Raw genomic sequence first — 13,488 nt, 5'->3', positions numbered from 1 at the left:
AAAGAAATCTGTCAAGCAGATGTACCATACACCATATAATCCCGGTGATCTAAAAGGGTATGCTTATCGTTTTATTAGGTTAAACACCCGGGCTATGATTGCGTACCTTGGACGTAACATACGGTCCAGAAACATCCCCTCGACACTGTGAAGCCAAACTACTCTTCCCGGCAAGCGATAGTAACACATTTGTACATTTGCCTCTTTTTATCAGTATGCCACACATATTAGTTTATCTATGAACTGGTATATATAAAAGAGAACTTCAAGTCTTAAAGGCTGTGTTTTTGCTTATGATAGTATCAATTCTGATAAGCACACGCACAGGCAATATTTGAGAAGACAAGGGAAATAATACAGTAGATATTTGGAGGAAGTTTAGGTTTCATTGTCTCCAGTAAAAGTTGTTTTAATTTAGCAATATTTCCATATCCTACCAAATGAAATATAGACGGCTCAAACACGCCTGAGGACACGATCTGATATCTATATATTAGGTTCCAATCTCCTATAATCCGTCTCCATTGTTCTATAGGTTATATCAGAATAACCCGACTCGTTGGGTTATGTTTATTGACCGTCTGCCTCATATATTTGCCACTTAGCCTCAAGTATATATGGAGCTCTTATGTATTGATTTTTATATATTTATTAATATACAAAATGGGAGTTCTAAATCTAATTTTTTTCTCAATGATAATAACAAGCTGCCTATTACTTTTTGTGATAAGGGTGGTTATTTATATTATTCGGATTTTCGGACTACTGTTCTCATCTTGAGTGTTATTTTCAGAACATTTCAATCGATGTAACCTCCGACCTTCTTTAGGTGTATCTTTTCAAACTCGTAGCCTATTGTGTAGTATTTGGTAAAGGTTATTTGTAAGTTACACTCTTCTGGTTCAGTCGTCACTAAAAATACATTTGATTGACTTTCATCCAGTTATGGAACGATAGCTTGCTACTTCTATGGATTAAAAAAATGTTCCGATAGAAATACGAGGTACCTTCAATATGTTTCCAGACATTTTGTACAGTCATATAAAATTGTCGTAGAATCTTGAAAATCAGTATTTTTTTACGCAGGAATTACCATTATCAAGGAACGGAGGCCACTCGAGGATAAGGGTTAATGGGTATACAATAGTCGACGTGATTATAGCGTTTTTAACATAGGTAGTGGGGTTTGTGTAAGTTGGATTACATAGAAGGAAGGTTCATCCAAAACTTGTTTACATTGGACTTGAAAACAGTCAGATTGTAGTCACCTGGGAATCAGGCCAACGGAAAAGGGTTCCACAGGCGTGCAGTTCTAAGAAAGAAGCTCTGCTCATGGGATCTATATTTAGGTTAAGGCAGAGATAAAGAGTGTGGGAAACCATTGGTAGTGGTTCTCGCTAGACGAGTGTTTTTCGTGAATGTTTGGGGAAAAGGGGACTATAGATTGAAGCCCAGACGAGCACCTGTCATGGAAATAACGATAAAGCATAGACAGGCTCGCAACGTCTCTTCTGTGGGAAAGATGTTGTAGGGAAGAGAAAAGGGTATCCCCTACTAAGATACTAACTCTGTCAAGGCAGGATATTGTTATACATTTATAAGATGACTGACCAATTTTTATGATTTCAGCTTCCAACGTACATCTACAGCAGTAATTAGGATACATCATATTAAAGCCTGATTACCACAGTTGGTGAATTTCAAAAATTCAGTCTGGAACTGAAGACATTTGAGAAGAACAATATGCAATAAAAAGTTAACTTTAAACTAAGAAAATAGCCACAGAAGCGTATGGAATGCTTAAGACTGCTTATGGACCATCTTTCACGAATCGAGAATAAGTTCTTAACTGGCATAAGTTATTCAAGAAATGCGGAGAGTCTGTGAGGGATGATGAGAGGTGTGGGAGGGATAAGGAAATCAGAACACTAGAGTTGATTGGCCAAATAAAGAATTCCATCGATAAGGACTGCCGTGTGTCTATAGAGACAATAAGTGCACACTTTGATGTCAGTGTGGGAACTGTGTACGAATATTTGCGAGAATCTAAAGATTTGAGGGGTTTGCGCGAAGTTTGTCCCAAAAGTGCAATTTACAACTCTGTCATTGTTACAGACTATTTGACCAAGAGGAGCATTAAGGCAGTTCCCCACCCTCCCTATAGTCCAGACCTTGGCACACAAGAGGACTTACTGGGGCATTCCAGAAGTTGTTGAAACGGTACAAGTGTATTGTAATCGGAGGAGATTACTTCGAAGGTAACTACATTTTCATGTGTGTACTATCAATAAAGTGTCCATTAGGATAATCAGATAAAAAAACTCTTATTTTTTAAAATCCTGCCTCTGTTTTCTATTAATATTGGAACAGCTCTCTAGAACAGGCATAAAAACAATATATATATATATATATATATATATATATATATATACATATATATATATATATATATATATATATATAATCTTCTTACAGAATATTTTTGGCGATAATATCATATAAGACAATCCCAGCCAAAAAGAGAATAGCTCAATATACTTGATAGAGCAAATAGCGTTTATAGTTTTTTGTTGTTTAAATTTAATTCAGAAAAACATCAATTTAAAGAACAGAAATTTACTGTTTGAATGAAGAATACAGTTCAGATATTTTTCCTTAACCCATGAATTTTCAATGTAGGCTCATCTGCTACATAGAAACTCCATGGGTCAAGGAAAAAGAATCTGAACTGTATTCTTCATTCAAACAATACATGTCTGTTCTGAAGATTTAAATAGAAAAACTATATATATATATATATATATATATATATATATATATATATATATATATATATATATATATATTCAGTGTATCTCTTTGGAAGTACAGTTTTATCGGGCTGAGTCGGTGCAATTACCGGATCTATTCTTCCTGGATTTCGTAAAGGGTGTTATTTCAGTCGCAGCTACTGAGGCACACACACACACACACACACACACACACACACACACACACACACATATATACATATATATATATATAATGTTAGGATATCTACGTATGCTTCTAGAATAGTAATTTCAAGGTTATAAAGTTTAGACGAAGCCAAAAACAATAGTGTCGTTATATATATATATATATATATATATATATATATATATATATATATATATATATATATATATATATATATATATTTGATTAATGAGGTTCATGTATATTGCAAACATAAGCAAAAACATTTTCTCTTCAAAATTGCTCGTCTATACGTGTATAAAGTTTTATATACATAAAAGAAAAATTGTAAGGAGTTGACACGGATCGATTTTCATGTTTTACGTAAATTTTGAAGTCTAAAACTAAAATAGGCACAAAAACACACACACATACATACATACATACATACATACACACACATACACACATACACACACACACACATATATATATATATACTGATTTGAGAGAGACATAACGATAAAAAAAACAAGAAATAATAAACACAAATAATTCATGTTTCCTACTTACAATGTCAACAGGTGTTTGAGTCCATTAAAGGCGCCGTCTTCAATATTTGTGATTTGGTTGCTGGATAGATTTCTGTGTGAAAAAATATAATTTAATGTAGATGTCAATAACAATTGAATAGTTCCAAAGACAACGAATCTGACAGACTAAATTTATATTATTTTATTTCGTGTTATAATAACTTTACGGTTTTTAATCTTTATATTGGTTTAATGACTAGAATACTGAGAATATATTATTTTATTGTTTATATTTATTGTTATTTGGCTGTTTTTAAATTGCTATACCGTCAAGTTTTTCATCTTGATTCACGCGCAAACGCATACTAATATCTCCAGGTGAGATCTCAATCTTTTTTTTATTAAGGTCGCTCAGGACGACACACGTTGCTGTTGTATTCTTCGTTACAACTGATTGATATCAAGTTTAATATTAATCATTGGATTTGTTGGTAAATCTACTAGCCGCTACATATAAACGGCTAGGCAAGACATATTGTACACAAAAATGTCAGCATAAATTAAATCAGTGACCCTGCTTGTAAAAGCGAGGCTCTCGACAAAATGACGTCGCTGATATATAGGCGGATATGATATTGGATGTCAAAAACAGATTGATAAGTTAAATTTCTCCGTAAGTCTTTGTGGAAGTACTAAAGAGATAGTACTTACTAAAATGGTCTAAAGAAACGATTATATAATTAAGCAATGCGCTTAACACAATTGACTCTCTCAGGCTCTTCTTATTTTGCTTTCAACCCTTTAAACTACGAAGATAGTGATGGAACATAATTTCTACCTTAATAAAGGTGAGAATAGTATTATGAACAATACAAATAATATTAACACTCCTCATCTAAAAATACCGGAACTTAAACAAAAAAAAAAGCTATAAAATGTGGCGACTTTGGCAAAGAAAACAATACGAATGTGTGTATATGTATTTATATTTAACCGTGTTTATGCATGTTAGGTGTGTGTATGGGTGTGTGTGAAACAAACAAAGTCATGTTATACTTACAAGACACGAATTTGTCGCAGACCATTGAAGGAATTCTGTGAAATGTACCGCAGCCTCTGTTTACTGAGATCCCTGTGGAAAATATATTAATATTATTAACTTTCTTTAAGATATTAATTATTAATTTCTATTACTATAAATTATTAATTACAATTAGAAACAAGAAACAAAAAAGGGAAGCAAGAGTTACGAAACTACTGAAAGTAAACTCATTATAGATTATAAGGCTAAGTACAATTTTTCATGACAGTTCGAATATATTTAAAATTTATTATTATTTTTTAATAAAAATATTAATAAATATTAAATAAAAATAATACTTAACCTTATAATCTATAATGATTTTACGTTCGGCAGCCTTCTAACTCTCGCTTTCCTGTGTCTTTTCTTTAGTCCTCATAATCCATGAGCGATGTTTCTGACAAAGAGGAAAGGACTGCTGTTTTCTGGGTCAAAATCTATTAAATCTAACACTTATTGTTGGTTAGTTTTTTTTTTACATTGAAGTAGTATATTTTAGCTCCTTACATAATATGGCTTCATGACTTGTCTGGAGCGATTTCGATAGAAACATCTAATTAAAAACTCATTCGTTATCAATGTCTAAAATTAAAAAAAAATAATAATGACGTATTTGTTCATTTTATTCATCGCAACATTGCCTGTGAAAGGTAAGGCTGTACTGTCAATTAGTTGTCATATTTAGAACATCTTACGTGGGGAGGTGAGCAGCGAGGTCTTTGTTCACATTACATTTTAAGTTGTACATGTTATTGGAGTCAGGGAAGAGGTCAGGAGATATTAGTAGTATGTGCACAAGAAAGTACTTGTATAACAAGAATAGTGATTAAACATTGCTGAGGAGTAATTGATATCGCCGGACATATTAAATTAAAGACTGTTTCTCAATCCAGAGATATTAGTAGTATGTGCACAAGAAAGTACTTGTATAACAAGAATAGTGATTAAACATTGCTGAGGAGTAATTGATATCGCCGGACATATTAAATTAAAGACTGTTTCTCAATCCAGAGATATTAGTCGTATGTGCACAAGAAAGTACTTGTATAACAAGAATAGTGATTAAACATTGCTGAGGAGTAATTGATATCGCCGGACATATTAAATTAAAGACTGTTTCTCAATCCAGAGATATTAGTCGTATGTGCACAAGAAAGTACTTGTATAACAAGAATAGTGATTAAACATTGCTGAGGAGTAATTGATATCGCCGGACATATTAAATTAAAGACTGTTTCTCAATCCAGAGATATTAGTAGTATGTGCACAAGAAAGTACTTGTATAACAAGAATAGTGATTAAACATTGCTGAGGAGTAATTGATATCGCCGGACATATTAAATTAAAGACTGTTTCTCAATCCAGAGATATTAGTCGTATGTGCACAAGAAAGTACTTGTATAACAAGAATAGTGATTAAACATTGCTGAGGAGTAATTGATATCGCCGGACATATTAAATTAAAGACTGTTTCTCAATCCAGAGATATTAGTAGTATGCACACAAGCCATATGTTGCCAAGAAGGATCTTGCATTTAAAATTCGTCCAATAATATTTTAATAAGACCTTCATACCAGATCTTGTTAAAGACCTTGGATATATCAAGATTAACGCCCAAGCCTTACCTGCTGTGTTTAGTGCATGTCATATGCATCCAGATGTTATTGCTAGAATATTTCCAGTTGAAAATGCTTGTCTAATTCCATACTGTAAGTCAGATAAACTGTAGCATTTATGAGCTAAATTGATTAACGGTTCAAAGATTTAAGTGAGAGAAGAGACGTTACAAGCCTGTCTCTGCTCTATCGTTATTTTCTCTGGCAAGTGTTCGACTGGATTCACATCTATGGTTCCCCTTGCCAAACTTTCACAAAAAACATTTGACTAGCTACAACCAATATCATGAGTTTCTCCTCTCTCTAATGTGCATAAATCTAAACGCATATTCAATTAACAAAGCTTTTTTCCCAGAACTTCCCGCCTGTGGAACACTGATCTGCTAACCTGCTTCTCAGCTGAATACAACACGGTAACCTTCAAATCTAATGTAAACAAGTTCTTTTTGAGCCGTCCCCATAAACAATCAAATTCCACCCAATTTACACCATTAACGATTACTACATTACCACCTTACATTCATTAACCCTTACCCTCGAGTGGCCTTCGGGCCTTAATAAATGGTGATTCCCAAGTTAAAAAAAAGCCAATTATTTTGCGGGTTAGTCCTTTCGACATGATACTTAAACATTATTATTGCACAGATAATTTTCCAGCTATCAATAAACCTGGCAAGACATTTGTCGTTGAGTTTTGAGAGAGCAGGGCTAGCTCAACACGAACATCTTTTTATTAACATAATAACGATAACATTAGTTTTTTTTTTTTTTAGGTTAGTGTAATTGAAAGAATTATCTTTTCTATTAACTATTAGCACTGCGATGCTAATCAACTGAGATCTTTTTTTTCTGGACTGATTTACTTGAACATTCGCATCAGGCACGCACGAGAGTCTGGGACGCGTGTTATGTGGTAGGTCGTACACAAGAAAGTATTGGTTAGTTATTATCTGCCTGTGGATTTATCTATATATCTATGTGTATTATCGATATATCTATCGATCTAGTTATCTATCTATTTCTCTATTTCTCTATCTATCTATCTATCTATCTATCTATCTATCTATCTAACTAACTAACTAACTAACTAACTGGCGAGAGAAACAAGAGATGAAATATGGAGATGTTTTGATGAAAGTTGTAAAAATATTATTGAGCTATAAAATAGACACGTATCACCGGAAGTATCTGATCAGCTTACGGAAGTACGTGTGGGCCACGTTGTTCTGGTTAGCTGAGAAGAATATTTCAGTTGGAACTTAGAATTTAAAAAGAACGGTTGGGTTTGACTCACTTTCCATATTCATCTGCGACGACATTCTGGCAAGTGAAATAAAGATAAAATAAAATACAATCAGCGTTTTTGGAGTGAATGCATATTCGTTCAAACAGGTTCCCCTCCAAGAACAGATGGAATCTAGATGGACCAAGATAAACGACTCAGTGAAAATAAGGTATGTCGAAAATACATGTGTCTCACACACACACACATACACACACACACATATGAACATTTAGACAATCATAACATTAGAGAATAAATAGACTGCGACAAAATAACTTAGGGTTCAAATAGTGAAGAACCACCACACACATGTAATGACACGTACACACATTCAAATGAACACTTTGTTATAAGTATATATGTATGTATGCCATGTTGGTACACGATTATACAGCAGTTGGAACACCCACATCGTGGTGGCAGTGATGTCAGGACCCGTCGATAAAATGGCTGATAAAATAAATATATAAAACCTAGCAGAGTTCGTTCTCATAGGCCAATAGCACATTATATAACGATAACAAATAGAAAATTCGCTAACGAGAATGTATTATAGTTAAGCTTAAATGCTATTTCGGTAAACCTTTTAAAGCCACACAAGGTAACTTCGTATGTTTGCTTGTATGTAAACTTTTATGACTTAATAAAAGAAGGTGTGAAAAAGTTCAAGAACATCCGTCGCTGATGGTGGATATAAATGCGCTAAAGACCGAATACAAGTATAATGATTTCTAATAATATATTATGCTTCATGAAATATCGTTTATAAGAGTTAATTTTCTACTTTATATGTAAATATAATCATAAGGTAGACGAACCTCTACTAAGAAAGCAAATGCTGTATATAATTTCAGGGTAACGTAGCCCTTGTGCTCGCCTCCAACTTGCTATTCATGCAATCTGAATGCTAGTACAGCCGCCATTTTATGTCTCGCCTACACGGGCTAAACACTTAATTGCTTTTCGAACGGCGGCATTTATGTATCATTACACCTGAATGCGCCTTTAAATGGACTTATGTCACCGTAATGAGATACTAGTCTGATTTTCTGACAATCAAGTCAACTTAAAAGGAAGTCAATAGACTTGAGGTATTCTCTTAGAACTAAAATGTCTCGATTTCCCTTCACACTGCCCATGGACAAGTGAATAAACCGACATTAGCTTAAAAATGGCACCTAAAGAACAGTCTTTTAAGTGCTGTATATATATATATATCTATATATATATATATATATATATATATATATATATTGTGTACAGAAAGTTGTTAGTTGAGACAGATCATTGGTACCGTCGGTTTCAAGCCCGATAACAAGGCCCGTTTAAGGTATCCCTATCAAGCTCTCATCAGCCAATATTCGTCTATCTTATAACCGGAAGTGTGAAGTATATATACCTCGGGCTTGAAACCGACGGTACCAATGATCTGTCTCAACTAACAACTTTCTGTACACAAAATATAAGTACGCTCTTAAAATTTGGATTTTCCTTTTAATTGAGCACTCTGCTGGAATTCTTTTTCCAAAAAAAAAAAATAATCATATATATATATATATATATATATATATATATATGGTGGGGCAATTAAGTTGTCGACCTATGAAAAACCGCACTACAGCTTTATTTTAAAACTTTAATTGAAAAAAAAATCAATTCAATTAACTTGATTATGTAGTTGAGATAACATCTATTCAATGTAGCCGCCTTCAGCCTCAAATTACCGCCTCGATACGGGTCCGGAACTGGGAGCATGCGTTTTTCACAAACGCTGGCGACAGCTCGGCGAATATCTGGTGGATGGCAGTGATCAGGCTGGCTTTGCTGTTGTGGGAGGTTATGTTGGTGATGTTCTGGACATATGACCAAACAAAGTAGTCCAGAGGGTTTAGGTTGAGGGAGAAAGGGGTTAGTGAGAGAAAAGTAAAAAGTTGTAGCACTCCGTCCGAAGCTAAGCCTGGGTCTCTTTTGACTTGTGGGCCGGCGCTGAGTTCTGCTGTCACACCCAGGATCTTCCAGCAGCTACCTGACACTCTTCAGCACATTCAGATAGACTTTGGTGTTGACTTTCAAGCTGACTTCGAAGATGTGAGGTGGCATGTTGTGGCCCTCATTTGAAACCACAGCAAAGACCATAACCGTGGCCGGAAACATTGTTTTCATCACGCTGGGCACGTTCCTATTATTTGTGGCAATACAGGGACCCATTTTGAGGGTGCTGGACATGGTCCCGTTGTCGTAACTGAGATCGGTAGCGAGCATGAGTTGTACAACGGCACATCTCTGATCTCGCTCGTTAAATGTTGTGTAACTATTAAACATGATAGAGTAGAACATGTCAATTTTGGAACCCCGGCGAGGCAATGGTGATTATAGTTGTTGGTTGACATAGAAAAGACCCACACGAAATAATTTTTTTCAAAATCATTATCTTTGCTTGAGGAAATGACTTTAAAAGTTGAAGAATTAAAACTATTAAAGTTTTTCGGTGAATCGCCCCTTCATCAAAACAATCTGTTAAGAAAATGAAATCATCATTTAGAATATGTTTTAAACTAAACTGTGTCCATCGCTTTATTGCAGATTACAAAATAATCAATATTTCAGTAAATATAAGTTATAAAAAGCTGAAAATTACACCATCCAAGGACTGTATTAAGGTGAGATAAATCCTAAAATTTCATAAAAATTTATGTTATATTTAAAAAGTTATGTTATTTTTTTTAATATTCAAGGAATTTTCACCGTCCATCGCTTTATTGCAGGTCTCATAAAATGCCAAAAAAGGACGTTTAACAGCTACCGAGAAGCAGAGGATTATTGCAGGACTAGCAAAAGGACTTTCGATCATAAATTTTGCCACAGAACTAAAAAGGGATCCCCGAACGTTAGCTACATTCGTCAAGAACCCCAACATCAAGTCCAGGAAAGATAAGGGCACAAGGAGGAACCTTTCTGATCGGGATCTTCGAAAAATTCGTAGAGAGACTGTGCGCAAGCCAAACAGCACCAGTGCAACAATTTTTGCGAGGGCAGACAAGCCCGATGCAATGTACTGAATGAAATGGCAAGGAACATCAATCCTATTCCAAGGCCTCCATTGAGTCAAACCCACAAAGAAAAATGATTGGCTTGGGCACAAAAATATATGAAAATGAATTGCCAAAATGTTCTGTTTACAGATGAGGCTCGTGCTACCCTTGATGGACCGGACGGATGGGCCAAAGTTTGGAATCCAAATGGAACTCCAACGCCTTATAGATTTCGTCGCCAACAGGGAGGTGGAGGCATAATGTTTTGGGGGGGAATTATTGGGGATAAGCTATGTGGACCATTCCGAGTGCCAGATGGTGTCAAGCTCACCAGCAATGCCTACACTGCCTTTCTAAATGAGAATTTGTTACCATGGCTAGATGATCTTCCCTTGTCACGTCGTTTTTAGATTATTTTTATGCATGACAATGCCCCATCTCATGCTGCTAGGGCAACTACATCCTTCCTTGGATCTCAGGGCTTTGTTGGAGAAACCCTCAAGTCCTGGCCACCGTGTTCTCCGGACCTTAACCCCATCGAACACCTATGGTCAATATTGAAACGAGGAGTTTATGAGGGAGGAGAGCAGTTTTCTTTGAAGGATGCCCTTTGGAACAAAATAGTCGGCGTTGCCAGAACCATTACTCCATCTCAGATCAAACAATTGACCTCCTCGGTGGACAAAAGGTTGTTTAATGTAATTTCAAAACATGGGGGATATGTGGACAAGTAATTCGTTTGTTTGACACTTAGCCCTCGGGATGTGCCTTTGTTTTTGTTAATTTTCCCCAGAAAATGTGTTCAATATAAATTTATGATGCTTTGGTATTGTTTTATTGAGCTAAAACATTATCTTAGAAGACCTGCAATAAAGCGATGGACGGTGAAAATTCCTTGAATATTAAAAAAATAACATAACTTTTTAAATATCACATAAATTTTGATGAAATTTTAGGATTTATCTCACCTTAATACAGTCCTTGGATGGTGTAATTTTCAGCTTTTTATAACTTATATTTACTGAAATATTGATTAGTTTGTAATCTGCAATAAAGCGATGGACACAATTTACACGTTTAAATAAACTGAGTGAATAATAAAAATAAATATTTAGTGTAAAGACAAAAAGTATGTTTTTTTTAAATAATAGCAACCAAAGTTCGCTTTTTCATTTAAGGAAATTTTTAGCAGTGGGAACACATTAGATTTCACCGTTGCAAAACACGCTCGTTATTGATATTGAAAACTAACGTTTGTTTATTATTTAATTTTAAAACATAACGATTTAGGCTTAATTATTTCGAAAGGAAAAACGAAAAAGTACTTGTTTAAAATATATATTTTTATATTTCAAGTACCTGCAGTGAATTTAAACATATTTGTTTTATCTTTTTTTTAATTTGTTTTTCTATCAGGTTGGTGCAAAAATAATTTCATTTTTTGACGTTTAAACGAACGTCAAAAACATTATTTTTGCATCAACCTAATATTTCACATCAACTTCTATTTGCATTTTTTTAAATGGTAATACTTCAATTTTATATAAAAATAGCCCATACGACACATTCTTTACGAAATCATAATATCTCAAATTCACCAACGGACATCGACTCTATCTTTTCTGATCGAGTTAAACAAAAGTCCCACCGTGCCGTCGTCTCCAGTGTTTGTTTTTCTTTTTAATATAAATAAAGCAAAACTATTCGAACGCAAACGCCAACGCCTGGCCTTCGCCCGGGTAGTATCTGTTCTGTAATAAGTTGTTAGTCAATATAGGGGAAACCCTTCATACTGAGACAATTACTATTTATTGGGATACTGCCAGAGTGCTCTCTTTTTGGGGAAACTAGTTTTTTTCCTCCACATTAAAAACGACTTCGTGTCTAATTTCCCTTTGTGAGTTGTTTAAAAGCAACGCCATCTTTTGTATTTGATCAGCTACGTTAAATTTGAATGCTTTACACTTCCGGTCGTGTCATGAAGTAGCGGTAAGACGTCAGATTTTCTTTCACTTTCTTTTCTGCCTTTGCGTCACATATTTGAGCCTGCCTGCCTACTACCACTTTTTTTTTGCTCAACACACACCTCCAAACACCCAGACAACGCCAGGCACCAAGACTAGTGTAATATAAAAGAAAAGATATCGTTAAACTTGAATTTTACCTCTAAAATTGTTAAAGGACCAAAAATGCATCAGCACCCATTTTATTCTACACATTCTTTAGGAAACATAACCACATGAATTTTCAAGTTTTTCTATTTTATAAAAAACTAGCAGGGGTACCCGGCGTTGCCCGGGTGTTTGTAGGTGTGTGTGTGGTGTTAAATAAAAAAGAAATCGGGGAGGGGGTAGGATCGAACCCGAAGCCCTGAGGCGAAGTTTCAAAATAAAATCGGCCAGCCAGAATGAGTTAGTGAAAGATGTTTGAAAGTCGTCGAGCGTTACGACGACGATGTAAGCATTGTTATAAGCGAAGTAAGAAAAGAAAACAACGTTTTAATTAAGCGGGCAGGTGTAATCAAAACATTAAAACAAACAAAAAAATCTAACGTACGGCAAACGAACGTTGAAAACAGAAAAACGAACACGTGAAAAATGGCTTAAATGAGTCTGTATCGGGTGTCGCTAAGAATAAGCTACGTAAAAAAACACACAAAAAACCCCAGGAAAACGAACGTTACGTGAAAAACGGCTTAAATAACACAGGGTTCAATATTTAAATTTTAAAAAATCGAAAAAAAAAACATCTCACACCACGATTCGAGCCCAAAACGTTTAGATAATGAACAAACACGCGAACCAACTGCGCTAAAGCGACGGAGATAAAATGTGTTCGGTTTTTCAACTATTTAAAGTAAATCAGGTCATGACGTCATCTGACGCATGCGTAGAATCGGTCATCGTTACGAGAAACCCGTTTTTGTTGACCCCCCCTTGTGGAAAATTGTCGATTTCTGGGTGAAAAAGTTAACGTTTTTGGCCAATTTTTCGATATTTTTCA

At 34.9% G+C, this 13,488-nt stretch overlaps 1 protein-coding gene across 2 annotated transcripts in view; it reads right to left on the bottom strand.

Annotated features, from left to right (window-relative positions):
• Window positions 1–13,488, bottom strand: part of LOC145293721 (G-protein coupled receptor GRL101-like) — a 761,328-nt gene that overhangs the window by 162,366 nt on the left and 585,474 nt on the right. For both annotated transcript variants that reach the window (XM_080140164.1, XM_080140165.1), the window contains exons 18-19: window positions 4,531–4,602; window positions 3,511–3,582 (exon numbers count right to left, since the gene is read on the bottom strand). In XM_080140164.1, the coding sequence (XP_079996290.1) occupies window positions 3,511–3,582; window positions 4,531–4,602 (144 nt within the window). The remainder of the gene's footprint in view (window positions 1–3,510; window positions 3,583–4,530; window positions 4,603–13,488) is intronic.

Source organism: Euprymna scolopes, chromosome 15 (genome assembly GCF_053919585.1).
Source record: "Euprymna scolopes isolate OS-2025 chromosome 15, ASM5391958v1, whole genome shotgun sequence".
NCBI lineage: Eukaryota > Metazoa > Mollusca > Cephalopoda > Sepiida > Sepiolidae > Euprymna > Euprymna scolopes.
The sequence above is the reverse complement of the archived record's forward strand: the minus strand, read 5'-3'. Positions and strand labels throughout refer to the sequence as shown.